The 24,522-nt window shown below is 68.1% G+C and overlaps 7 protein-coding genes across 7 annotated transcripts in view; 2 read left to right on the top strand and 5 right to left on the bottom strand.

Moving 5' to 3' along the window:
• CHLNCDRAFT_142154 (hypothetical protein) overlaps positions 1 to 2,616 on the bottom strand; it is a gene marked incomplete at both ends in the record, with an annotated part of 7,304 nt that extends 4,688 nt beyond the window's left edge. The window contains 9 exons of the mRNA XM_005850031.1: positions 72 to 105; positions 331 to 590; positions 848 to 1,015; positions 1,209 to 1,299; positions 1,491 to 1,633; positions 1,758 to 1,811; positions 1,933 to 2,007; positions 2,283 to 2,405; positions 2,500 to 2,616. Coding sequence (XP_005850093.1) covers positions 72 to 105; positions 331 to 590; positions 848 to 1,015; positions 1,209 to 1,299; positions 1,491 to 1,633; positions 1,758 to 1,811; positions 1,933 to 2,007; positions 2,283 to 2,405; positions 2,500 to 2,616 — 1,065 coding nt within the window. The remainder of the gene's footprint in view (positions 1 to 71; positions 106 to 330; positions 591 to 847; positions 1,016 to 1,208; positions 1,300 to 1,490; positions 1,634 to 1,757; positions 1,812 to 1,932; positions 2,008 to 2,282; positions 2,406 to 2,499) is intronic.
• A 421-nt stretch (positions 2,617 to 3,037) lies between these two features.
• On the bottom strand, positions 3,038 to 4,759 carry CHLNCDRAFT_142153 (hypothetical protein; the record flags this gene model as incomplete). The annotated part of the gene is made up of 6 exons (XM_005850030.1): positions 3,038 to 3,202; positions 3,322 to 3,455; positions 3,638 to 3,697; positions 3,884 to 4,071; positions 4,228 to 4,412; positions 4,556 to 4,759. The coding sequence occupies 6 exons, from the start codon at positions 4,757 to 4,759 to the stop codon at positions 3,038 to 3,040; spliced, it is 936 nt and encodes a 311-aa protein (XP_005850092.1).
• A 664-nt stretch (positions 4,760 to 5,423) lies between these two features.
• CHLNCDRAFT_142152 (hypothetical protein) lies at positions 5,424 to 8,572 on the top strand (the record flags this gene model as incomplete). Its single annotated transcript, XM_005850281.1, has 10 exons — positions 5,424 to 5,436; positions 5,629 to 5,795; positions 6,005 to 6,105; positions 6,239 to 6,314; positions 6,700 to 6,735; positions 6,842 to 7,340; positions 7,529 to 7,606; positions 7,769 to 7,948; positions 8,137 to 8,235; positions 8,361 to 8,572. 10 exons carry the CDS (start codon positions 5,424 to 5,426, stop codon positions 8,570 to 8,572), a joined length of 1,461 nt encoding a protein of 486 aa, XP_005850343.1.
• A 3,048-nt stretch (positions 8,573 to 11,620) lies between these two features.
• On the top strand, positions 11,621 to 12,632 carry CHLNCDRAFT_142150 (expressed protein; the record flags this gene model as incomplete). The annotated part of the gene is made up of 3 exons (XM_005850280.1): positions 11,621 to 11,627; positions 11,709 to 12,129; positions 12,269 to 12,632. The coding sequence occupies 3 exons, from the start codon at positions 11,621 to 11,623 to the stop codon at positions 12,630 to 12,632; spliced, it is 792 nt and encodes a 263-aa protein (XP_005850342.1).
• Positions 12,633 to 14,487: 1,855 nt separating this feature from the next.
• CHLNCDRAFT_142148 (hypothetical protein) lies at positions 14,488 to 15,585 on the bottom strand (the record flags this gene model as incomplete). The annotated part of the gene is made up of 3 exons (XM_005850029.1): positions 14,488 to 14,655; positions 14,815 to 14,919; positions 15,088 to 15,585. 3 exons carry the CDS (start codon positions 15,583 to 15,585, stop codon positions 14,488 to 14,490), a joined length of 771 nt encoding a protein of 256 aa, XP_005850091.1.
• A 420-nt stretch (positions 15,586 to 16,005) lies between these two features.
• CHLNCDRAFT_142147 (hypothetical protein) lies at positions 16,006 to 22,221 on the bottom strand (the record flags this gene model as incomplete). The annotated part of the gene is made up of 19 exons (XM_005850028.1): positions 16,006 to 16,088; positions 16,268 to 16,372; positions 16,637 to 16,808; positions 17,123 to 17,235; positions 17,404 to 17,512; positions 17,686 to 17,775; positions 17,991 to 18,084; positions 18,374 to 18,594; positions 18,784 to 18,843; positions 18,995 to 19,132; positions 19,263 to 19,346; positions 19,493 to 19,590; positions 19,789 to 19,883; positions 20,036 to 20,121; positions 20,290 to 20,368; positions 20,554 to 20,639; positions 20,819 to 21,769; positions 21,934 to 22,086; positions 22,204 to 22,221. The coding sequence occupies 19 exons, from the start codon at positions 22,219 to 22,221 to the stop codon at positions 16,006 to 16,008; spliced, it is 2,835 nt and encodes a 944-aa protein (XP_005850090.1).
• A 754-nt stretch (positions 22,222 to 22,975) lies between these two features.
• On the bottom strand, positions 22,976 to 24,467 carry CHLNCDRAFT_34381 (hypothetical protein; the record flags this gene model as incomplete). The annotated part of the gene is made up of 5 exons (XM_005850027.1): positions 24,402 to 24,467; positions 24,126 to 24,244; positions 23,790 to 23,887; positions 23,474 to 23,583; positions 22,976 to 23,230 (listed from the first exon to the last, which is right to left on the bottom strand). Exons 1-5 carry the CDS (start codon positions 24,423 to 24,425, stop codon positions 22,976 to 22,978), a joined length of 606 nt encoding a protein of 201 aa, XP_005850089.1. The 5' UTR covers positions 24,426 to 24,467.
• Between the last annotated feature and the right edge of the window lie 55 nt (positions 24,468 to 24,522).

Raw genomic sequence — 24,522 nt, 5'->3', positions numbered from 1 at the left:
GGGGCGGGGCGGAGCAACCCACCGCGCGCGGAGCAGAGGGGCAGGAAGTCGTGCTCGCGGCCGCGCCACACCTCGTTGCGCAGGCCGGCCTGGCGGGAGGCCACCCTGCATGTGCAGAGGCGGGGCGGCGGGGCGGCGTGGGTGGCCTGGGAGGGGGGCACAGGTGCCGCAGGCAACACTGGCGGGGCAGGGCAGGGGGGTGCAGCTGCCTGGCTGCCTGGCTGCCCGGCCGGCGACTGGCCTGCCACACATGCACGGTGCAACGCCCGCCTGCCCTCCCTGACCCTGCGCCTCCGGTCAGGCCCCTCAAGCCCCCTCCCCCCTGCCCACCAGTTGAGGTTGCCCTGCAGCGTGTTTATCTCGCCGTTGTGCCCCAGCACGCGCATGGGCTGCGCCAGCGGCCACTTGGGCACGGTGTTGGTGGAGAAGCGGCGGTGGTAGATGGCAAAGGGGGTGGTGAAGCGCTCGTCGCGCAGGTCCACAAAGAAGCGGCCCACGGCGGAGGAGTTTAGCATGCCCTTGTATACGATGGTGCGGGAGGAGAGGGTGCACGCATAAAAGTCCCAATGGTCCTCCCCCAGCGCCGCAGCCTGCAGGGGGAGCGGGCGGTCGGTGAGGCAAGGTAATGGCGGATGGCAGGGGCAGGGGCAGCAGGAGGTTACCCCCCGAAGGCAGGGCGGAGACCACAGAGGCGGGCAGCGCCGGCCGTGGCGCGGCCCACGCGCTGCCCATGCTGCGCGCCGGCTGCGCGCCGTCCGTCGCGTTGCACCGCACATTTCCACATACGCACGCACAACACATGCCCTCCAGCCCACCTCAGCCCGGCCCGGCCCCCGCCCCGCCCCACCTTCTCCTTCTCCATGAGCTTCCGCACGATGAACAGCTCCCGCTCCAGCTCGTCGCCCGTCAGCCCCGCCTGCGACTCGATGAAGACCTGGCGCATGCGGGGCATGGTCTTGAGGGCGATTGGGCCTACCGCCGACACGTCCACGGGCACCTCGCGCCAGGCCACCACCTGCAGGGCAGAGCGGCCCAGAGCGGGGGCGCGGCGTCAGCATGCGCAGCGCAGCCAGCGTTCCGTGTCGGCAGCCGCCACGCCGCCGCAGCAGAGCTGCGTCGCAGGTGTCCCTGCCTTCTTGCGCCAGCTCTGCCTGCTGTGAGCTGTCCGGTGTGTGCGTGCCAGCCTGGCGAGGCCCCCGGCGCCCCACCTTGAAGTTCTCGTCCTTGGCCACCTTCTCAAAAATCTCCTTGCACCTGGCCTCCAGGGCGTCGTCGTTGGGGATGAACATCATGCCCACGCTGCAGGCACAGGCAGGAGGGAGGAGGGGGGGGCCAGCAGGCATGAGCAGCAGACCAGGGCACCGCTACATGCGCAGCAGCCGCAGCGACAGCAGCTGCCGGCCCGCGGCGTGCACAGGCAGGGCGGGCTGTATGCCGCAGGCTGCGCCGCCATCCACGGAGCCGCTGGCTGCGCGGCAGGCTGCCCGCACCCGGTGGTCTCCTCCTTCAGCTGCGGCATCTCCGCCTTGAACAGCTCCCAGGGCAGCTTGGTCATCAGCCCCGCGCCGTCGCCAGACACGTCGTCGGCGGAGCAGGCGCCGCGGTGCTCCATGCACCCCAGCGCCACCAGCGCCTGCGAGGGCAGGGCAGCCGGGCTCAGGTCGCGGTCAGGCTGGCCGTGGTGGGCCACACCTAAACAAACACCTGCAGCCTGGGCTGAAGGCCGGCGGCTAGGTGTTCCCCGGGTGCGCCCTCACCTTCTCCACGATGTCATGCTTGTACTCGTTCTTCAGGCTGGCAATCAGGCCCACCTGCAGCACCCAGACAACACCGGCAGGCATGGGATCAACGCCCAAATGTGCAGCACAGGCGGTTTTCTCGAGGTATCCCCACGCGCCGCCGCGCGTCATGGACCGGGGCGGCGCCACTCACGCCGCAGGCGTCCAGCTCTTCCAGGAGCTGCTCCGCATCCGCCACCTCGTGCAGGTTGACCGGGGACGAGGCGGTCTGCACTCAGGGCAGCAGGATACGGATCGAGGCAGGTGAACCACCGGTGCGGTGCACCTGATAGGCAGGCCAGAGCCGCACACCAGGGCGCCGCGCCGCCGCGCCGTTGCGGGCAGCAGTTGGGCCCCCCAATCTCGAGCCAGGCACCGCCTGGATGCAGGCAGGCCCACTGCTGGCCCGCCAGGCCCGCCCGAGGCCGGGACGTGGGTAGTAGGGCAGGGCAAGTGGAGGGCTCTTGGGGCCAATGCGCAGGCCGGGGGGTGTCCAGCGCTCACCTGCAGCTTCTCCACTGCAACTGAAGCGGCGGCAGGCGCTGCCGCTGCCTTCATGGCCGCCACGCCATCTGCTGCTGGGGCTGCCGCATGCTGCCCGCGCAGGCCCAGGTAGGTCGGGAAGCCCTGCACGCATCGACGTGCGGGGGCGATCAAAAGCTGGCCCCCTTGCAGCTGTGCCGCCGCCCATGTTTTTGCTGCAGCACTGCGCCCTCCTCACCTTGGCAGGCTTGCTGGACAGGGAGCGAGAGAAGGCCCGGCGGCTGCCTGTGGTGCTGTGAGCTGCAAGCCCTGTGGAGGCCCTAGAGCTGGTGGCAGCCCACCCGCAGCCGTCCATGCCAGGTCTCTATCAATGCCCAAGTTACTACTGCTTGAATAAGGGAGGTCGCCACAGGAGGCCTACGCGAAAGGGAGCGAAATTGGGTCATTGCGCGAGCTCGAAGGCACAGCCGTACACACAGTTGTACTGCGGTGGCCCCAGGCAGGGCGCTTTCCGATCCCCTGGCCCACTCAGATGCCTTGTTATTAGCAGGGCCTCGCACATGGCAGCAGGAAAGTCGAACTATGGACTGCTGTTGAGCCTGCGGCCTGCGCCGCCAGTTGACTGCCGCCAGTTGCGGATTACAACCACTTTTGCGGCAGTCAGGCAAAGGCAGTAGCTTGTAGAGTTCACCCTAGAAAGCAGGGCAACTGTGTGGGCTTCAGGATGAAACCACAAGGGCTCCCAACAGGCACCCAGCCCATCCAGGCGCCATGCCTCACTCGATGCACCAGTCGATCGGCAGCTGCCCGTCCTTCTCCAGCAGGCGGTTGGTCTGCGAGAAGTGGCGGCAGCCGAAGAAGCCGCGGTTGGCGCTGAGCCCGCTGGGGTGCGCCGCCGTCAACACGTGGTGCTTGCTCTTGTCAATCACCTTGCCCTTGTCCTGGGAGCGGGCAGAGGAGGGGCAGTTGGCTGACCGGCAGGCTTGGGCAGCCAGTGGCAGCAAGCTGCTCAGTGCAGCAGCCTGACAGCACAAGAGCATCCCTGGCCTGCTCCCCGCACCTGCGCATAGCGCCCCCACAGCAGAAAGACCACGCCGCTGCGCTGCTTGGACAGGCGCGAGATGGCGGCGTCAGTGAACTTCTCCCACCCCTTCTTGGCGTGGGAGGCGGCGCTATGCGCACGCACGGTGAGCACTGCGGGGCGGTAGGAAGGAAGGAGGCGAGTTGAAGGTCTGGGATGCTGGGCAGCCAGGCATACGGTCAACTACGGGCGGAGACATGGGAGGGGAGCGCGTACACCCCTTCTGCAACCGTGCTGCATGGCTGCCAAGGAGTGTAGCTGGGGCTGGTGGGCTGGCTCAGGCGGGTGCACTCACCGGCGTTCAGCAGCAGCACGCCCTGATGCGCCCACTTCTCCAGGTTGCCGTGCTTGGGCACTGCAGCAGCATGGGCGGGCAGGCGGCAGCGCTCGTGGGCCACACCTGCTGGGGGCTGCCGGGCGCACCCAGTGGACCTCGCGATCAACAGCACATCCACAGGCCGGCACAGCACTCGAGGACTGGCTGCATGCCAGCGGCCCGCAACCACCAGCAGCCGCCCATCCACCCACGCATGCCGCCCACCCGCGCCCCGCCCGCCCTCGCAGCCCAGGTCCTCCCTCAGCTCCTTGTACATATTGCGCAGGCTGCTGGGCACAGCGCGGCCGTGCGGAACAGAGAAGGACAGCCCCATGGCCTGGCCCAGGTCGTGGTACGGGTCCTGCCCCAGAATCACCACCCGCACCTTGTCCACAGGGCAGCTGTTCAGCGCCCTGCACGGCACAGCGCGCGCGGGTGGAGCAGGCGCGCAGGCAGCACGCCACCGCTGTCGGCACAGCAGATGGCAACCACGTGCCAAACAGGCATTGTGGGTCCGACCTCGGGCGTGGTACCGCGCGCAGCGGGGCGGGTGCGGCGCCCGCCCGCACCTGAACACGCAGTCCTTTGGCGGGAAGACCATCTGGCTGCCGGCCCACTCTGAGCGCACGAATGCCTCCAGGTCAGCAAAGTAGGGCTTGTCCAGCTCAGAGGACAGCAGGTGGCGCCAGCTGTCCTCCACCAGCAGCTCCCCCAGCCGCGGCAACCCGCCCACCGCCTCGGCCTTCAGCACAACCTGTGGGCGTCAGAAAGTACAGAAGCAGCAGAGGGTCGGAAGCGGCGGGCGCTTTCGTGGGGGGTGCAGGCAATGGTGGGGCCAGGCAAGCCACGCCAGGCGGTGGCGGCAGCGAGGAGCTCGCGCGTGCCTGCTTGGCCTACCTGCTTTGCAAGCGCCGCGTTTCGGTTGGCATGCGCCCGCATGTGCTGCTGCTCGATGGCCTGCGCCTGGTGCACATCTGCGGGCTGCTCTGCCGCTGCTGGTGCCACACCGGCGCCTGCTCCGGCTGCTGCCACCACCGCCTGCGGCTCGCCGGTCGCAGCAGCTGCGCCGTCGCCGGGGCCGCCTGCTGCTGTTGAGGCCATGACTTTACCCCTACTGGTGCCGTCTGGCTTCTTGATCAAGAAGGAATCGATCGATTTCTGCCCCATGGTGGTGCTCCAAGTGGAGTTGGCGGCGGCGGTGGCGGCGGGTGCCTGCCACGAGGTGGCCAGCAGTCGGCGGGCAACAATCAGGCGGCTGCTGGCTCCCACGACACCCACGGACGGCAGCAGGGGCATAAAACCGCGACGCAAGAGCACAGGAGTGTGGGCACCCTTTGAATGGTTGGTGCAGGGCGTGAATGCCGTCGCGATTACGCCACCATCCAATGCCGATCAGGCTATCCCTCTCTGCCCAAATGTTGCCAATGTGGGGGGTGGTTGAGCGGGCCTGCAGCAGTAAGTGGCATTGGCACAGCACGCAGCAGGCGACAACCAAGCTCAGCGCGCCTGCCCACACCACTTTTCAGCGCTGCAGGAGCTGAGCAACCCACTGCTATTGCGCTCCCAGCGCTTCTCCCTTCAGGCACTTCCTCTTTGTCGCTCCCCGCTACAGCGTTGCGCACGGCACTGCCGGTGGCGCATGCAAGTCGTGGGCTGTCTCCCGGCAAGCGCAACGCGGAGTGTTCTGCGCTCCTCCTTGCCCGGTGCCATCTGCTCGGCACGCAGAAGGCTCCGCACGGCCGTCAAGCGCCGTGCCGTAGGCCACATGGCTGGCCAAGGTGGGGTGTGGCACTGATTGCCGCGCGGGGAGGCCTCATGGCTCGACGTTGGTGTAGCGCCGGTGGTGGGCGCGCTGCCTCCCGCCAACTCGCTGTTTCAAGGGCTTGAGGCCAAGCTGCTGCTGCAGCGAGGCCACCACTCCCGCCTGCTGTCTCAAGCGACCCGCCCCACGCTGTGCTCCGCCCCTGCAGGCACCAGTAACGATGTGCCCAGTACCGCAGCCGGCGCCCCGCAGCCCGTCGTAGTTATGCTGGCTGACGGTCGGCTGCAGCAGCCAGCCAAGCTGGGGGCGGTGGTCGCCGACGCGCTGCGGCGGTGGTACCTCGAAACGGAGAAGGAGGCGCTGCGCGGGGACGTGGTGCGTGGCGCGGCGCTGCAGCAGCAGAAGCCGCCTGCAAACAGGCCTGCATGCAGCGAGGAAGGCAGCGCGCTCCTCTGGCCGGCCGGCCCCGTGCCTGACCGCATTCTCGACGCTGGTCCCTGCAGCCTGTGTTTTTGCAGTGCTGCGCCAGCGGTGCTGCCAGCTGACCCTGCCCGGAGCTGCCGCCGCTGCCTGCCGTGCTGCAGAAGGCGCAGGCGCTCCTGGGGCAGATGCTGATAGAGGGGTATGGCTGCCAGGCCGACCCCGTGAAGGGCCGCGAGTGGGCTGAGAAGGCGCGGCGGCGAGGGTACCGCATGGATGGGGTGTACTGCAAGATATGACCGGTGAGAAGGAGGAATAGTGCAGTAGTGCGCGCGGCGGCTGGGTTGGACGTGCCAGCACTTCCGTGGCTGCCTCCCGCTCCGCCTCTGCTGCTGCAGCAGCAACCTTCTGGCCTCCATCCTGCCCCCCCCCGTGCGACTGCAGAACCTGGGGCCTCTGCTGCCGCGGCCCCTGGTGCGGCGGATGGGTCTCTACCGGCATCAACTTGCAAGCGTCTCCCACATTGTTTCCCGCTCCCGCTGCTTCCTGCCATTGCTCCCTTCTTGCTGCCCTCTGCTGCTCACTTGTCCCGCTCGCTACTCAATCGTCTGCTGATTACCCATCTGTGATTCCCACTCATGTGTCAAATAGCTCTCTGGACAGCATTACACAGGCAGATGAAGGGGGGGAGCGGCGCTGTGACGCGGCACGTCGTGGCGGCTAAGGCGGTCTGTCCGGCATGGGCTGGAATCAGTCAACCATCTGCTGCTTGTGTTCCTCTCCCCTAATGGATTATGTGCTGCAGAGCACAAACCAAAGCCTTGCGCATCGACTTTGGCGCTATGCCCAATCGCCGCAGACGCACTGTTTCTATCCAGCAGGCTTTGCCGAAGAGGTATGCGAGCAGCGATGATTGCAACTTGTCCTTTTTTCGATGACGCGCCAAGCATGCATGCCGCCGCCGCCGCCCACGCCTGCGCCGCCGCTCCTTGTTGTTGCAGGTACATGAGGTGGGACCCTGCACCGACCGAGATGGCCCCTGCCTAGTGCACTACAAGCGCACGCGGCTGACCCCCGCCGAGCTCAATGCCTGGATTTACAGCAACAGCTCCGCCAACGCGGCGGTTGTGAGGGTGTACTTCCTGCAGAGCAGCCCCGGCGTGGCGCTGTCCCGGCAGCAGCTGGTGGAGCAGCTGGTGGCGGCAGGGCCGGCCCCCGACGGTGGCCGCCTGCGCCTGCAGTGCTTCCCTCGCTCTCTGGAGGGCTGGCTGGGTGACCAGCTGCCTCCCAGCTTCAACCTGCAGCCTGTCGACCCTGCCTGGGTGCTGCACATTGTGCGCATGCCTGCAGAGGAGCAGCAGCAGGCAGAGCCAGCAAAGCAGCAGGGGCAGCAGCAGCAGGAGGAGCGGTTCCTCTGGAGCCTGCAGCGTGCGGATCATCTGTACAACTACCAGCCCGTGCGAGACAAGCGGGTGCCTGACCAGCTGTGCAAGGCAGCAGGTGGGTGGGTGGCCAGTGGGCGGGGGGTGGGGGTGCTGTGGGTGGAGACGGTCCATGGCCCTGGGCAAGAGGGCAGCTGCGGGAGCGGTGTTTCGGTATCTGTCCTCCCTCCTGGCATTTGGGTCCTCCCGCTTGCACACCTCGCCCCTCCCCTGCCCTGCCCCCATCCCCCTGTGCCACCCGGGCAGGCAAGCTGTCCGAGGCGCTGACGGCGGCAGGCCTGCAGCTGACCAGCGGCGTGGCGGTGGACCTTGGGGCCGCGCCGGGTGAGCCCCCCGCGCCGCTGCCGCCACCAACGCTGTCACTTGTGTATGTCGCCGGCATGTCGTGGCGGCATGGCGGCTCCCTCCGCCGTGCACACGCGCAGGCTCTGACCATCCAGCCGCCTCTCTTCTCCCACCTTCTGGGGCGCGCCGCCTTGCCTGCAGGCGGGTGGACGCACGTGCTGGCGCAGCGGGCGCGGCTGGTGCTGGCTGTGGACCCGGCGCCCATGGATGAGCGGGCGCTGGTGCCTGGCGTGGTCACCCACCTGGCCTGCAAGGCAGAGGCGGCTGTGCAGCAGATTGTCGGCATGGTTGGGGAGGCGGGTGTGGACCTGATCGTCTCAGGTGTGCATGTGTGTGACAGGACGGGCGTGCGTGCAGCGCACATTGTTGCGTTTCCAAGCCTGTCGGGCAGCCTCGCTGCCGACATGGCTGGCTGGCATGCAGCAGGAGCTGCCCGCCGCCCTGCCCCTCGCCACCGCCGCCCCTACGCCGCTGTGGACCCGCGCCCCCGCCTCCTGCCCGCGGTGCAGACGTGAACAGGCACCCGTCCCAGATTGTGGACATGCTGCGCCCGCTGCTGCCGCTGCTGCACCCCGGGGCTGCCGTCATCATGACGCTCAAGTTCTTTGGTGCGGGGTGGCCTGCTGGCAATGGCACAACACACTGTGCATGGGATGCATGGATGGATGGATGGGTGGATGGATGGATGGATGTGCGCGACTCACACTTGCCGTCTGCCACGCCGGGTGCACAGGCCGGGGCCAGGGACGGACCGAGGAGTGGCGGCAGAAGCTGGCGGAGCAGCTGGCGCCCGAGTTTGAGCGGGTGCAGCTGCTGTGGCTGCTGGCCAACACGCAGCACGAGCAGACCGCCATCGCCTTCAAGGCTGCGGGGCATACGACAGGTGCAGGAGCGGCGGCAAATGGCGCGGCGGTGGAGGCGGCAGCCAATCGCCTGGCGCAGTGAACCTGCCTGTGATGGTCCAGTTACACTAGCCACCCACTCTGCAATTCGATTACAGGGAGCAAGCCCCTGTGGCTGCTCTCGGTCAAAAAAATGAAACAATACACTGATGGAGGACGTAGTCCAGACAGCTCTGCACTGACGGCCTCAGCTGGCGCTGGCGCTGGCGGCGCGCCACCCCTGCCCCCCGCCGTCTTGCTGCGCCAGCTGCTGGGCACACGGGATGCAGCGCAGCTCCAAGCGCCGCGCGTTGCGCCGGTGGAATGCCCGCCACGCCGCCACCCAGGCCTCGTCTGTGAAGCACCCGCGGTTGGTGCCCGGCACCCTGCCGTCCACCGGCGGCGGCCGCAGGCTGGTGCCGTCGCAGAAGCTCCTGACCAGCTGCGGTACCACGGCGCAGGCCAGGGGGGAGGCGGGGCCAGCACAGCACACCGTTGATGCGGGCATGAGGCAGCAGCACCGCACAGTGGAACGTCCCTCCTGCCGCTGCTGCGTGGCACGAAACCGCTGCCGCCCAGTTCTGCACACAGACCCTCAACCCAGCCTGGAGCCTTTGGTACTACACTAGTAGCCCCAGCCTCTGGTGACCCCGGCAGCAGCCCACCTGGTGGAAAGAAGGCTCCGCGTGCTCCAGCCGCAGCTTGCCGCCGTGCGCCACCCGGCGCCCGCAGCAGTCGCACCGCCACACCGGCCGCCCACCGCTGCCGACCTGCGCCGATGCCGCCCTGTATGCTGCCAGCTGGTCACCCACAGCCCACCGCATGGCGTCGCGAAAGGTGAGGTCGGCGTTGTGCCCCGGGTCGAGCCTGGGATGGAGGGAACAGCAGCGGCAGCGGCGGCGCAGGCTGGGGTGGGCAAAAACTCAACGCTACAGAAGCAGAGGCCTCTCCCACAGCAGCCGAGTGGCGGGAACGGCGCGCACGCGCTGCTGCTGCCTGCCCGCGGTGCTAGCAGGCATGCGCCCACCCCAGTAGCGTGCCTGCGAGGCGGCGCGCCTCCCTGGGCGCCCCTGGCGCCCACCTCACCCGATGCACTTGCGGTACGAGAAGTCGGCCCACTCCTGGCCGCGCTGGTCCCGGAACTCAAACATGCGGTACGTGGCCATGTCCTGCTGCTGCACCGCACGCACGCGGAAGCGCTGCACGGGCGGAGCGACCTGCGGGCGGTGGGGCGGCGGGCAGCCGGTGGGGCACATGCTGCACTAGGGTTAAGTCGGTGTGGCGGGAGAGGTGGGTGGGTGGAGCGCTCCACCCCCACACCACACACCACATGAAGCCACCCACACACACAAACGCACATTGCCGCCCCTACCTTGTCCGCATACCGTGGGTGCTGCTGCAGCAGGGCCGACAGGAAGGCCCAGTCTGGGTGCCCCGCCTCCACCTCCTCCCCCTCCAGCAGCGCCAGCAGCAGCTGGCAGTGCGACCGCAGCTGCTGCCTGCCGGCAAACAGGCGGCCGCCCAGCTGCACCACAGGGCGAGGCCTGCAGTCGGCCTCTGGGAAGCTGGCGGGGCTGGCCAGAAAGGCGCCCAGCCGCTGCGCCAGCTCCGCCCTGCTGCCCTCACTTCCCAGCCGCCGGCACCGCAGCATGGCCCGCAAGTCCTCCTGCACACGCGGCGCGGTGCGGCATGGAACGGTGATACACATGCAAGGCAGCACATTCGAAAATGGACTCGGCTGGTTGCAGCAAACTCACCAGGTTCAGGCTGGCAATGTCGTGTGCCAGCTGTGCTGCCTCCTGCGGCTGCATAACCTCTGCCCCTGGCCTCGGTGAGGCAGCGCCAGCGGCGGCGGTGGATGGCACATGCCGATGGCCCGCTCGATGCCGGCGGCGCGGCTGCATCTGTACAGCAATGCTGCTACGGCTCCAGGTGAATGAGCCATGGCAGGTGCAGGGCACAAGGAGGCTGCCCATGCGAAGCCTTTCGCAATGCCAGCGGCGTGCCTGTTATTGCTCGAAACCGCAGAGCGCAAAATGAATTGACATTGAGAGGGCCTGCGGCGCTTGATGCGGATGTGCAAACATATCCCGCTGCCCTGCCGCTGGCCGCCTGGCCGCCTGACGGGCATTGATAGATGCATGTGCCACTGTCTGCATTCTCTCATTATGCAGTGCCGAGTTTATGGAGCCCAATGAGCTGCATTGCATGGACTCTGCAGCCCTAGCACTCTCATCAAGCACCATGCCAGGCCCCACCAAGTGGGCCGTTTTCCAAACCCGTCTCAGCCGATGAGCTTCCAGCGCTGCGGCTTGTGCAAACTTGTGCGCACTGTACCATGATGACCTTGAGCCGCCCCAAGGATGCGGGATGTGATGTGATGTGATGATAAGCTCTGCCTGTGGATGGCAGCCCCGGGCGTCACGGTGCCGCCCGCGGCATCCCGATGCAGGCGGTACATGCCATGAACGGGCACACTCCCATTTCAGCATCTCCTGTCGGTCTCGCTTTGCTGCCACTTCTGCTCCTTGCACACCAGTCGGCGAACAAGGGTGCCGGACCTCAGACGACTTCCTAGCTGGGGGAACTTGCTCCTCGCAAAGCTTCGTCCCTATAGTGCTGCACCCCGCCTGCTACTTGTGGCCCAATGGTGAAGACGTGGGGTTGGCGGTCCCTGAGCAGGCGGTCCCTGAGCAGGCACGGCTGGCTCCACTGTCGGGAGCCCGCCCCTGCCTGCAAACCTCTCTGAAACCCGTAAACCATCGACGTGGTGCTGCGATTTGACATGTGGCACGCGGTTTGACGCCAACCCGCACATGCCGCCCCGCCGCCTGGGTCCTGGACGCCGTGCAGACGCCATGCGAATGCGGCGGCGGCCGACTCCGACAGACAAGCCTGGCAGTTTTCGGGGGCTGTGCAGCTGGTCCTGGTCATCCTCAAAGCCAGCCTCGAGGGGCTGACAGGCAAGCGCAGGCGGACAGAAACACTGCTCGGCATCATGCATGCCCGAACTGCACTTCCCCCTTGCGCTTGGCGGCAGGTTGTGCGTCGGCGCGAGCCCATGGCACACATAGCAGCATTATGCTGCCCGCTGGCCCTCCTCTCTCCCCCCATGCATGGTGTGCAGGGTAAAGTGAGACCTCGCACAATTGGCCACTGACAGTCCCCTGCCCCCCCCCCCCCTCTCTTCCCCCATTCAGAGCCGACGCTAATCGGTGGCAGCCAAGTGCTGGTGACACTCGGCCTGGCGGCGCTCATCGCGCACAAGCGGTGGGGCAGGGGCGTGTATGTGCGGCACCGGGAGCTGATCGGAGTGGCGGCCTGCCTCCAGCTGCAGTGCACCTCGCAGCTCCTGGCCGTGCACGGTGGCAGCAACGTGCTGGCGCAGCACAGGGGCAGCGAGCTGGCGCTGCTGGTGCTCATGACCCTGCACAGCACTGTCTTCTGGGTCTCCATCTACGCCCTTCGCGGCAGGCTGGCCTTTGGCGTCAACCAGCTGGCGCTGCCGCTGCTCACCCTCCCCTCGCTCCTCGCCGTCGATGGCATGTGCGGGCGCGTGCTGGAGGCGCCCGGCGTGAAGGCGCCACTGGCCAGGCTGCACGACGCGCTGGCGCTGGCGCAGTGAGTGGCGCGCCCGCTGCTGCGCGGGCATTGCTGGCAGCGAGCTGGGTGACAGGCGTGCCGAGGTGGTGTTGCCTTGCCGGCTGCAGCCTGGTTCTCAGGTCCTCCACCCCTTCTCGCCCCCTTCCGCCGAGTGCAGCAGCGCAATCATGCCAGCGCCCAACACGCTGCTGCACGCGTGGCGGGCCGCCCAGCCCAGGCAGCAGTGCCTGGTCGTGCACGCCTGGATGTCGCTGGTGTGCGGCTGGGCGCTGCCACTGGTGGTGCTGGGCTGCCTGGAGCGGAGGGCCATGGAGCGGTGGGTGGAGGAGCAGCCCGACTGGCAGGAGGAGCGGGAAGAGGAGCAGCAGGATGGGGACGACTGCGGCAAGCCACGAGAGCGGCGACCGCCGCCGGCACACCCGTTGCCTCTGTACCCGCTGCCGCTGGCTGGCCCCGTCATGCTCTACCTCTGCAGCTGCTTGGCCTGGGCTGGCGCAAACGCCCTGGAGGCCGCCTGGTGACTTGTGCGTAGAACTGTAAGCGCTGATTCTGGCTGCGGCGGCGTGAGTGGCGGTGTAAGTGGCACGCCGCCACATGCCCCTCGTCCTCAGCGTGCATTCCAATCAGTTATTGATTGATGTCCCTGCACTGTTGCCCCGATCAGGCTGCAATGCACTCTTGTACACATTCGGACGTACGCAGAGGCGTAGAGGCGCACAGGTGTACCGCCGAGCAAAAACTCGGCATCCTGATGTCCGCTGATGTTTGTGACTTGCCAAACATGCTTTCCGCAGTACTTAAACAGTGGCGCGGCTGGCGAGACGATGCATACCGCAGGTTAGCCCTACTCTGGTGGCTCAGGCTCCAAACCTTCTTCTACGAGATCCCACAAGCCGATTCATGTGTCCCGCTGCGAGGCCGCGCTGTTGTGCGGCCGGCAGGCTGACCTCCCTCCTGCCGCCGCGCCACCGCCTTGGCACCGTCTGGCATGCCGCACCTTGCGTGCAGGGCCTTGAACGAGGCAGGCGCCGACTCCGACCTTCTGGCCTGGCGTTGTGTGGCGGTGCTGATGCTGATGCTGTCTTACAAGGTCTTGGTGCGCGAGCACCAGCCAGGCAAGCACACGCCGCCATTGAACCGCGCACTGCTGGAACCGTCGCCGTTGTGTGGGTAGCCTGTGGAATGGCACAGCCCTGCAGCTCGCCGCACTGGCCCCCGCTGCATGACGCCGCCAGCGTGTCTGCTGCTTTGGTGCGGTGATGGCCGCCGTCAGCGCCAGCCACAGCCTGCTGTCCTGCGGCATGGCGGTGCTCATCGCGCGGCGGCGGCGCACCTACGTGCGGCACCGAGAGCTGCTCACCACGGCGGGGTGCCTGCACATGCAGTGGGCGGCCATCACCCTGGCCCTGTCCCACCACAACCCCCTGTTTGACCGCCACCACTCCAGCCCGCTGGCCCTGCTGGGCATCATGAGCCTGTGCAGCGCCGTCTTCTACACCGCCATCTACCTGCTCTACGGCCGCCTCATGCTGTCCACGCTGCGCGTGGTGCTGCCCCTGCTGGCTCTGCCGCCGCTCGCCACCGCCCGCGCCATGTGCGGGCGCATGCTGGAGGCGCCCGGCGTGGAGGCGCCACTGGCCAGGCTGCACGACGCGCTGGCGTTGGCGCAGTGAGTGGCGCGCCCGCTGCCGCCGCCACACGCGCAGCCTGCTAGCGGCGCCCTGGCACTCCCATGCTGCTGCCTGCTGGTGGTGGGAACTGGCCACGGGGTGGAGCTCAGGCTCCCTGCCTGGTGCCCCGCCTGCCACTGAGGCCGCCCCTCCTGCCCCCTCCCCCACTCTGTGCCCCGAATGCAGCAGCCCCATGATCCCGGCGCCCGCGGGGCTGCAGCTGGCGTGGCGGGCCGCCCAGCCCATGCAGCAGTGCCTGGTGGTGCACTTCTGGATGTCACTGGTGTGCGGCTGGGCGCTGCCGCTGGCGGCGCTGCAGGCCCTGGAGCGGAGGGCCCGCAGGAGCTTTGCGCTCGCGGCGGCAGCTGGGGCGCCGGGGCGCGAGGACCCTCCGGAGGTCCCCCTGTCTCCCCCGCCCTCCCTGCTCGGCAGCCTGTTCACGCTTTACCTGCACAGCTGCCTGGCATGGGCCTCCTCCAGCACCCTGGAGGCCCTGTGAAAGGCTGACGCGCCAGCTGCCCCCAAGCTACAGCCACACAGGCACACAGGCACACAGGCACACAGGCACACACTGAGCACAGAAACGTGCATGCAGTCTTGTCCCAGCCATGAGCATCGAGCATGCACAGAAGCAGGGGCAGGCGCCAGTAGCAGGCAGGCAGGTGCTCGTTGATGCGGCTGCTGCTCCAGCAGCGCCGTCCCTAGCCTAGGCCTCCTCCTGCCACGTGGCCGCCAGGCCCCGGATGGTTTGCAGATCCAGCTGGCTCTTCACGCCCCACCCTTTCCACTCCGGCCTGAACTGCTCGTACAGCTTGTAGGCCACGCGCGGGATGCGGGCGGCGGGGATGGCGCCAGCCAGCTCCTCCATCGCAGCCTGCGATGCACATTGGCGGCGCGGCGGGCAGGCCAGGCAGCAGCACGGCGCGGGGGTTTGGCCACCCATGGCTTGAGGTGCATCCTGCTTTCCGTCCCGATGGTCGTTGTTGAACGCTGGCGTGGCAGGGCAGCGGACCGGTGCAGCCGCGGCCCACACCTTTGTGTCTTGGAAGCGGACGCCCAGAGAGCGTCGCAGGCTGGCCTGTACGCTGGACGGCTCGATCGCCTGGCTTTCGTGCACCGCGCGCCGCTGGCCGTCCACCTGTGCGAGCCAGGGACCAGGGTGGCCGGGAGGCTCGGATGCATGCATGCATACTGGCATTGCCAACAAATGCCTCTCCTTCTCAGCCAGAACGCTACCGCTACCAGGCAGCACCGTGGTTGCCATGCTGTTGAGGCAGCCCCCCCGCAGGCCAGCCCTCCCGCTCACCAGCAGGGCGGGGCACTTCATGCCAAACACCCGCACGCGCTCCACCCCCGCCTCCTCCTCCCGCCGCCTCCTGTCCTCCCGCTCCTCCTCGCTGACCTCGCGATCCTCATACAGGCCCAACGCCTTGCCCTTGCTGTGCGCCAGTACGCCCGCGATGTACCGCCCAAACGTCAGCCCCTCCTCCCAGCTGTACCCCTCGCGCTGCGCCACCACCGCCGCCCACAGCGTAAGCACCGGCGCCCGGTTGGTCACCACCAGCTGGCTGCCTCCGCCTGCTGCAGGGGCGGCGGCGGCGGCTGCGGCAGCCGAGGTGCCGGGCGCCCCAGCCGCCGTGGCGTGCTTGCCGCGCTTCTTGGCTGGAGCTTGCTTTGCTGCCTTGGACTTGGTGGGGGCTGCCTTGGGCACAGCCTTGGACTTGCCCCTGCTGCTGGGCGCATGCCCGCGGGCCTGCTCTGAGCCCTGCCGCCCAGCTTTCGACTTGGCACGAGTGGTGGCCATACTGCTGGACTAGCTCGGGGGGCGCTGCGAGAGGCTGGAATGAAAAAATGGGCTGGCTGATGTGGCGGCGGAAGCGGCGCCTATGAGCACCTGAGTACGTACAGCCGGCCGCCATGCTGGTTGTCAAGCACATTACAAGGTGGTGCCGGCTGAGTTTAATGGGTACAAGGAGTGCAGGGGGACTACATGTGTAGGGTGCGGGTGCCACCATTCAGTGGCACAGCTTTACTGCTGGCTGGCATGTTGCTGGCTGGCACGTCTGTTGGTGTCCTGGCGCGGTTCAGCTGGAGCAAGCTCAGCAAAGAAGGGTACACCTATACACGGAAGGCTATCTGTCAATTGTGTCGGTTGGCCCTCGAGGGCAGTGGTGCAATGAGCACTGCAGCAACCCCCGGGGGCTGGTTGTCCTAGGCAGGCCTGCTACTCGTCCTCCTCATCCGGGATCTTGTAGATGAAGTCCCTCAGCTCCTCAATGGTCAGCTTGTTGGTTTCGTCGTTGGCGGCTGCACACACGCACACAGCAGGAGGTACGTGACCCTGCGCCAGCTGGGTTGGCAGCCCTTCGCCAACAAGCGCCGACAGCAGCCAGGCGCCACCGGTGCGGGGCAGGGTGCCCAGCTGCCCCGCCCTGTGCCCCACGCTTTCCCTTGCTCCCACCCTAAACCCAACCCCCAGCCCCCACCCTGGTTGGTCTCCATCATGGTGCTCTCCAGCTGCTGCTGCGGGTCCCCCTCCACCTCAGACTTCTGCCGCTCCACAAACTCAGCCACCTTCTCCTCTATCGTGCCTGCAACACACACATGTTCTAAGTTGCCACACACACAAGCTGTACCCCAAAGTTGTACCCAAAAATTGTACCCAAAAGTTGTACACTACGGGTGGGGGTGGGAGGGGCGGCGGGCCGGGGCGTGCAGCAGCTGGCAGGCCGCGGCTGGCCGGGTGTGTAAAAGCACGCTAAGCTGGCTCCGCAGCAAGCTGCGGGGCCCCTCCCCAGCGAGATCCCGCCTCCCTTGCCACCCCAGGCAGGCCGCCCGCCCGCCCGCCCGCTCACCCAGCATGAGCATGCGCGTCACCGTCAGCGGCTTAGTCTGCCCCATGCGGTGGGAGCGGCCGATGGCTTGCTTCTCAAAGCTGGGGTTCAGGGTGGGCTCGCACAGGATGATGTGTGTGCCGGCCGTCAGCGTGATGCCCGCCCCGCCCGCCCGGTACGTCAGCAGGAACACCTGCAGTAATACACAAAAAGCAGGGCAGCGGCCGGCTGTCTGCGGCGGCGCCACGCCGGCAGCGAGGCAGCGAAGGATGCGGCAGCCCAGCACTGGCCAGCCCAGCGGCCAGGCGGCGGCTGCACCCTAACGCCGCACACGAGCCCACCTTGGTGGGCGGGTCTGTTTGGAAGTCGCGGATTGCTTTGCCTCGGGAGGCTGCACCAGGCAGTTACCAGGGCAAGACGACACATGCGAGTCAGCGCTGAGCGCCGGCATCGGTGCCATCAGGCAGGGCAACCGCAGCCGCCCCTCTGCAGTCCACCCACACGCACCTCGAGCGCGATCCAGCCCGCGCCGCCGTTGGCGTTCACCCACTGCTCAGCCTCGATCCTGGAGGTGCTGGAGCGGATCTGGTGCAGGATGGGGGACACGTAGCATTGCACGTCTGCAGGGCAGGAGGTGGGATACGGGGGCGGGGGTGGGATACGCCGGTTGTTTGTGGCACATGGGGAGAGAGGTGACGCGGCAAGCGCTCCGGGGCTGCTGCGCAGCAGCGCCGGCTCCGCAAGGCAGGCAGAGCGACGCCGGCCCCCCCCACTGCCGAGGCGCTCACCCGGGTGCTCCGGCAGGTTGAGCTTGACCCAGAGGTTGCGGGAGGAGCCGCCCAGCGCCCGCTCCTCACGCAGCATGTGGGCCAGCGAGCGGCGCTGGTAGGGGCGCAGCTGCGGGGCAGGAGCAGGCCGGGAACGAGTCGGGGAGGCGGCCGCCGGCCGCGCAGGCTTGCCTTGTGCGTGCACGCTGGGAAGCTGCCGCTCGGCGGTGCGGATGCACAGCGCTGCAGACCAGCCAGCCAGCCAGCCAGGCAGGCAGGCAGGCAGGCAGGCAGCAGCCCCACCGTGAGCAGGAAGGCGTCTGAGCACTCCTCCCTGAACTCTGCCGGCTCGCCGCGGTCAACGTCCTCCACGCACGCCATCACCTTGTCAAACTGCGGGGAGGGCAGGGCAGGCCGATAAGTCAGGCAGGCAGGCGGGCAGGTGGGCATGTAGACAGGCGGGCAGGCAGGTAGGCAGGTAGGCAGGCAGGTGGCTTGGGCAGAGCTGAGAGCAAGCTGCCTGGCGCCCAGAGGGGCCAAGAGGGGCGAGTGCGTCGGGGCCAGGACGGCATGCGCATGCAGAGCAGGCGGGCCGTTGCCCGGCGCACCTGCTTCAGGTTCATGGGTGCATCCACGCTGAGCTCCCCCTCCACCCCCCGCGCCGTCACCTCGTTCTCAGTCGCCTCATACTCCTGGGTCAGCCTGCAGGCAGGCCCAGGGGAGGGGCAGGGCGCCGGGTTCAAGGGCGAGGGACAGTACAACATTACAGTCGGAAAGAGCAGGCAGGCAGCCAGGCAAGTAGGCACTTGCTGCTGCCGCCGGCTCGGCCAGGGGTTGCCACCGCTCCTCAGCCCTCGCCAGGCCAGCTCTCTCCCTCCTGCAGGCCAGCTCTGTCTCCGCTGCAGGTGCCCCCCGCCCTCCCTGCCCCCACCTAGCCCTGTGCCACCAACCTCGCCACCGCCACCAGACCCCCACCCAGCCACCCACCAACCTGTCCATCTGCTCCATGAAGGGAGAGCCGTCGAATCCGTCCAGCATGGACAGCAGGAAGCGCAGGTCCACCGCAACGAGCTCATCCTCCTCAGTGTCCGCGTTCTTGCGCTGCCAGGTGCCGGAGATGAGGGAGGAGGAGAGCGTGGAGGTGGAGAAGATCTGGTAGATGGACACGCGCAGCTTGCGGTTGCCGGGCTGGCGCGTCAGCCGGGCGGACACCTGCGGCGATGTGGCGGCGGTGGAGTGGTGGGGCAGCGGTGGGGATACCAATGATCTGTGGTGTCGGCCTGGGAGGCACGCGGGGAGTGCGGCGGGCTGGCACAGGCGCGGGGAGCACAGCAGGTGGCCTGGAGGCAAGCGGGGAGGTGGACGCCCCAGCGCGGCGCGGCGCGGCGCGGCGCGGCCCACCCTGACGCGGGGGTGGGTGGACAGGTCGTTGACGTGGATGAGCCACAGCAGCACCTCCTCCTGCACGCAGGCGGGCCAGGCATGTGATGTGGGGGGCATGCAGCTTCAAGGGACCGGGTCAGCGCCTCGCAGCCGCCTTTAAACTGCTGAGCTGGCGGAAGACTGCTGCTGCTACCAGGCAGGCAGGCGGGCAGCCAGGCGCAGGCCGCACCTGGTTCACAAGCGTCAGCTTCCCAGCCTCGATGGCCTGCCAGACCTTGGGCCAGGCGGTGTTGCCGGTGGCGGCGTTGGGCTCCAGGTCGGCGCCGAGGATCGCCTCATACTCCAGCTCCCGGCTGCCCAGCAGCGTCTGCGCGCAATGCCCCACAACACATCCGAGTTGGGGGGCAGACTGAGACGGGCGCTGGCGGGCTGGGTCTGGCCCGGGAGCATGACACCAGCCGCCGCAAGCACCGAGGAGCGGCAGGCGCCCAGCCCACCTCCAGCACGTCGTTGGCGGGGCCGCGCGGGTAGTGCCACAGCTTCCACATGAGCTTGTGCGGGTCCTGGCTGCGCGGCACGTTCTGCGCACCAGGCGCGGGCAGGGCAGCACCACAAAAAGCGCCCGTCGGCAGGCCACAGCACGGCGCCCGGCTCCAGTGCCTTCATAAAGCCAGTCAACCTGGCTTCACACCTCGATGCCCGGCCCGGTATCGCCGCCCCGCCCCACCTGGTACCGCGGCTTCAGCACATCCTCCACATATGCCCGTACCGCATCATCGCAGTAGTCCTTCAGCAGCTCCTTGATGGCCCGCTGGTGCAGGGGCCCTGCAGGGGAGAGAGCGGGTCAGGTGCGCAGCCCATCCGTGCTGGGTGACAGCTGTGGTGCGAGCGAGGGTCGGCGCAGCGGCATGCGTAAAGCCCAGGCAGCGGCGATAATGCCTGCACGCGTGTGCTTGGCTGCTTGCTGCCGGCGCGTGCCAAGTACCAGTGCCATTGAGCGGGGCGGCCAGCAGCAGCTCCCACCGCTGTCGTTGGCCTTCCCATCGGGGTCTCCAGTCATGATGAAGTTGACCAGCCTGGGCGCAATCGACTTGGCCTTCTCCAGCTCCACCCAAGTGCTGCAGGGGGCGCAGGGCGGCAGCGGCAGGACGGGCGGGGCAGTCGGGGCAAGCGCACAAGCCAGGGGCATGGCACGTGGCAGCAGGCGGCGGGCGGATGCATGAGGCGATGCCCATGCCGGCGCACATCGCCCCGGCCCGGCCAGGCCCACCTCTCGCCCTCCACCTTCCTCCTGACGCGCATGATGTTGGCGGCCAGCTCAGACCACTCCTCCTGCCCCTCCACCAGCTCCCGCAGCTGCAGCGCAGGGGCAGGACGGCTGCTGAGCCTTGCAAGTCGCCAACGTGGCTTGGGAGTCATGAAGTGTGCAGCGGCTGCTGGCGGCCACCAGGGCGGGCAAGTACACACAGACAGCAGCCGGCAGTACACTGGCAGTATACTGGCAGTACCAGGTGGTGCAGGTACCTTCTGCACGGGCATGGATGTGAAGATCTCCAGCATGCCCCACTTGGCCCGCCGCTCCCAGTCCTTGGCGTACTGCCCGCTGCGCACACACGCAGGGGCCGCCACAACGCAAATGGCCACAGTCAGAAGGCAACTGGCCAGGCAGGAAGGCGCCTTGCTCGGAGCACAGCAGGCATAGGGGCGGATGCCCCCGGCGGCAGGCCATCCACTCCTGGCAGCTGCTTGTGCAAGGCTGGCGCGGCAGGCCAGCCAGCAGGAGCAAACCTGCGGGCTTCTGGGCCCAGATCCTCAACCGCCAGCTCGCCCCAGTCCTCCTCATCCTCCGCATCAGCCTGCTGCTGGATGCCGCCCTGCAGCACAGCCCAGCCGACACAAATTCGCACAGGTGCGAATCAGGAAAAGGACCAAAGGAAAGTGGATGCAGGCTGGCTCGGGGGATAGCTGGGGCAGGCGGCCCTGCCGACTTGGGAGCTGCGGAACACAGCAAGCTGCTTTGGCTGTGCAAGCGGCTCCCGAACACCCCCCTCACCGCCTCCTCCTCCTCCTCAGACTCCTGCTCCTCTTCCTGGCGGCGCTGCCGCTCCTGCATGGTCCTGCCGCGCAGCTCGCGCTGCGTGGCACGCAGCTGCGCCTCCTCCTGCTGCTGCTGCTGCCGCCTGGTGCGCGGGCGGCCGCTGCCGCTGGGCCCCGCCTCCTCCTGCTGCTGCTCCTGCTGCTGCTCGTCCTGCTGGCGGCCGGCGGTGCGGGCGCTGCGCCGTCCAGTCAGCGGCAGGCTGTGCTCCTGCACTGCCACGCCGGCAGCGCCGCCGCCGCCATCCAGCTGCTCGGGGTCCTCCTTCAAGACGTGGCGCCCGCGGCGGCGGGGTGCTGCCCCGCCAGACTCGTCCTGGGTCTCTGACTCCTCCTCTGCCTCTGTCTCCATGCCCTCCTCCTGCTGCGCCTCCTCCATCTCCTCCTCCCGCCCATCCTCCAGAGGCTCCTGCTTCTGCTGCCGCGCGCTCAGGCGGCGCCTGGTGCGCCGCTGCTGCTGCTGCTGCTCCTCCTGCTGCTCCTCCTCCCATGCCAGCGCCTCCTCCTCCGCCTGCTCAGGATCTGGCTTGATCAGCGGGGACTGTGTGGCCTGGGTAGCCAGGTCAGTGCGCGCGGTGCGGAAGGTGCCCCTGCTGGCTGCCCGGGTGGCACGTGTGCCCTGCGTGGCCTGGCTGGCCTCTGGTGCTTCTGACGCCCGACGGGTGGCACGGCTGGGCCGCGCAGCAGCGGCCGCACGTGCCGCGCGGCTGCCTTCTGGCGCCTCTGGAGGGTGTCTGGTGCCCTGCGTGGCCGTCAGCTGCGTTGGCTGCGTGGCTGGCGGGCGGCGTGGAGGCTCCCGCGGTCCTCGCGCCTGCTGCTGCCGCTCCTGCTCCCCCTGGTCCTCTTCCATCTGCTCGTCCTCCTCCTCGTCGCCTGCCTGGTGGTGCTGCTGGGTGGTGGGCGCCAACTCCTGCAGACGGCGCAACGATTGGGAAACGCAGCACAGTGGATGCAGCGGCAGCTCCCACATGAGCTGCGGCTGCCACAGTCCAAGGTGGGCCGCCCCGCAGACGGCTGCAAGAGGAGGCAGGCTGCGCCGCCACTCCAAGGCCTTGAACGAGCCCCCTGCCGCACCTGGGTGGCCGGGCCCGCCAGCTGCTGCACTCGCTGCACAATCTTGCGCGCCACGGTGCGTGAGACGCCAATGTCAGTGAGCAGCTCGATGTCGGCATCAAGCAGCGTGCCGCCGTCCACCAGCTCGTTGTTCGCTTCCCAGGTTTGGTTCAACTGCAAAAGCGGGCGGAGCGGCGGGCAGCGTGGCGGGGGTCGGGACTCGGCAGGGAGCGAGTGGCTGGGCGGGCGCGCAGCAGCAGAGGGCCAAGAGGTTGCTGACAGTATGTTCACGCCCTGGCTTATTGCCATTCAGCTTGAACCGGGACGCCGAGTCCACACCTTGAGCACAACGTCCGAGGGCAGGCCGCAGCCATCTGGGGATTCTAACCAAGCTATTACAGCATCCCTGCCCGATTGTCTCGAGAGTCTCGGCCCATCTCCTGGGGCTCCCCTCTTCCTGGGCGCCATCCCGCTGGCGGCGGGTGAAAGGAACTGCGGGATGCACAGGTCCTGTCGGATGCGAGCTTGTGACGATTGGGCGCCGCGGTCAGGTCCATGGCCAGCGGCGCGCTGTGCACGCCGCAGCGCGGCCGCCCGCTCGGCCCGGCCGCCCGCTCGCTCGGCTGCTGGCGCGTGCCAAGGCACCCTGCCAGTTGAGCCAGGCAACCAAGACAGCCACCCAAACCCCCCTTCCCACCACCCATCATCACTTCTTCCCTCCCTTCCTCTCCACTTCAAGTCGTGTTGCATTACACGACGCAGGGCTCATTTCTTGGGAGGAGGGCTGCTGCAGCGTCCCGGGGGGGACGTAAGAATGGGTGGCAATTGCGCAGGGGCAATCAAATGTTAAAAAGCAGGTGGGGAGGAAGGCGTTGCGAGGGGAAACGTTGCGTTGCAATCCGCGCTCCCGAGCTGCGCGGCAAGGCGGCGCTTCAGACGCCAAAACGTGGGTGCACAGTCGGACGAGTGTGTGTGGTCAAACAAAAGCTGGCGCGGGCGGGGCGGGCAGCCAGTCATGCCGGCCGGCCCCGGCCAGCCCGAGGCGAGCCCGCGCGAGGGCAGCTCACGCCGCCACGGCCTCGGCGGGCTCGTCGGCAGCCGCGGCGCCCGCGGGCGCCACCTCTGGCAGCCGCAGCACCAGGTGCCGGTCGCCGTACACATTGTCCACGCGGCTGGTGGTGGGCCAGAACTTGGCCTGGCGCACCCAGGGGGCGGGGTAGGCGGCCAGCTCCCGAGTGTAGGGTCGGTCCCAGGTGTCGGCCAGCACCACGTCGGGAGAGTGCGGCGCGTGCTTCAGCACATTGTTCTTGGGGTCGGCCTGCGGGGGCGAGGTTGGGGACGGGAGGAGAGGCGGGGGCACAGGCAGCGTGCTCAGCCGACCTGCCTGGCTCTCAGGGCACAACGCATGCCGCATGCCCACCTCGCCTGCCAGCTGGGCATGCATGCCGCAGCCAGGCCATGCATTGATCCATCCAGCAGAAAACACAGACACGCATTCCCCTGCAGATCGACCCCTGCCCTCCCTCCCCTGAACCATACCCCCGCCCCTGGCCCGCCCCACCTTGCCCGCCTCCACCGCGGCAATCTCGTGGCGGATGGAGATCATGGCCTCACAGAAGCGGTCCAGCTCCGCCTTGCTCTCGCTCTCAGTGGGCTCAATCATCAGCGTGCCTGCCGAGGGGTGGGAGCACACAGGGGGGCGCAGGCCGGCGCAGGCCGGCGTGTGAAAAGTGCGCAGCAGTGTGTGGCGTGGCAGGGGTGGAGAGGGCCGGCATTGCAGGGATGAAGGGCAGAGCGGTCCCGCCCGCAGCCACGCCAGGGTCCTGATTGCATGCCCGCCCCGCCAGCCAGCCCGGTGCAGCCCAGCCGAGGCCCACCTGCCACGGGCCAGCTCATGGTGGGGGCGTGGAAGCCGTAGTCCATGAGCCGCTTGGCAATGTCTTCCGCCTCCACGCCGGTGGCGTCGGTGATGGGCCTGCGGGCGCGGGGCGGCACCGGGGTCAAACACGGCGCTCCCGACGAGCAGCCAGGGCAAGGCAGCGGCCAGCTGGGCAGCCGGGGCGGCAGCCAACAGACTGCCAGCCCAGCCTCACCACACCCACCCCCCCACACCAATCACCACCACTATCGCATGACCACCACCACCACCCACCCAGCCAGCCATGGCCAGCCCCAGCCAGCCAGCCCCAGCATCCAGCCACAGCCAGCCCCACCTGATGTCCAGGATGAACTCGTGGGCGCAGGTGCCGTTGGCGCCGCGGAAGAGCACGGGGTAGTGCTGCTCCAGGCGCTTGGCCATGTAGTTGGCGTTGAGGATGGCCAGCTTGGAGGCCTGCGGGAGGTGGGGCAGAGGGTGGGTGAGGAGGCGGCGGCAGGAGGGCGGGGCAGGCGGGCGGGGAGCACGCATCCGACTCCAAGGCGGCGGCGCGGCGGGGCTGGGGGCACCGTGCGCCACGTGCGCATGTGCCGGCTGTTGGCGGGGCGCGCACGTTTGTGAGGGCCTGAGACCCCATGAGGGAGATGTAGGCGTAAGAGATGGGGAGGATGAGGGAGGAGCCGTAGGGCGCGGCCGCCATGCACCCGAAGCTCTGCTTGTCGCTCTGAAGGGTA

Source organism: Chlorella variabilis (assembly GCF_000147415.1).
Source record: "Chlorella variabilis unplaced genomic scaffold CHLNCscaffold_4, whole genome shotgun sequence".
Lineage (NCBI taxonomy): Eukaryota > Viridiplantae > Chlorophyta > Trebouxiophyceae > Chlorellales > Chlorellaceae > Chlorella > Chlorella variabilis.
The sequence above is the reverse complement of the archived record's forward strand: the minus strand, read 5'-3'. Positions and strand labels throughout refer to the sequence as shown.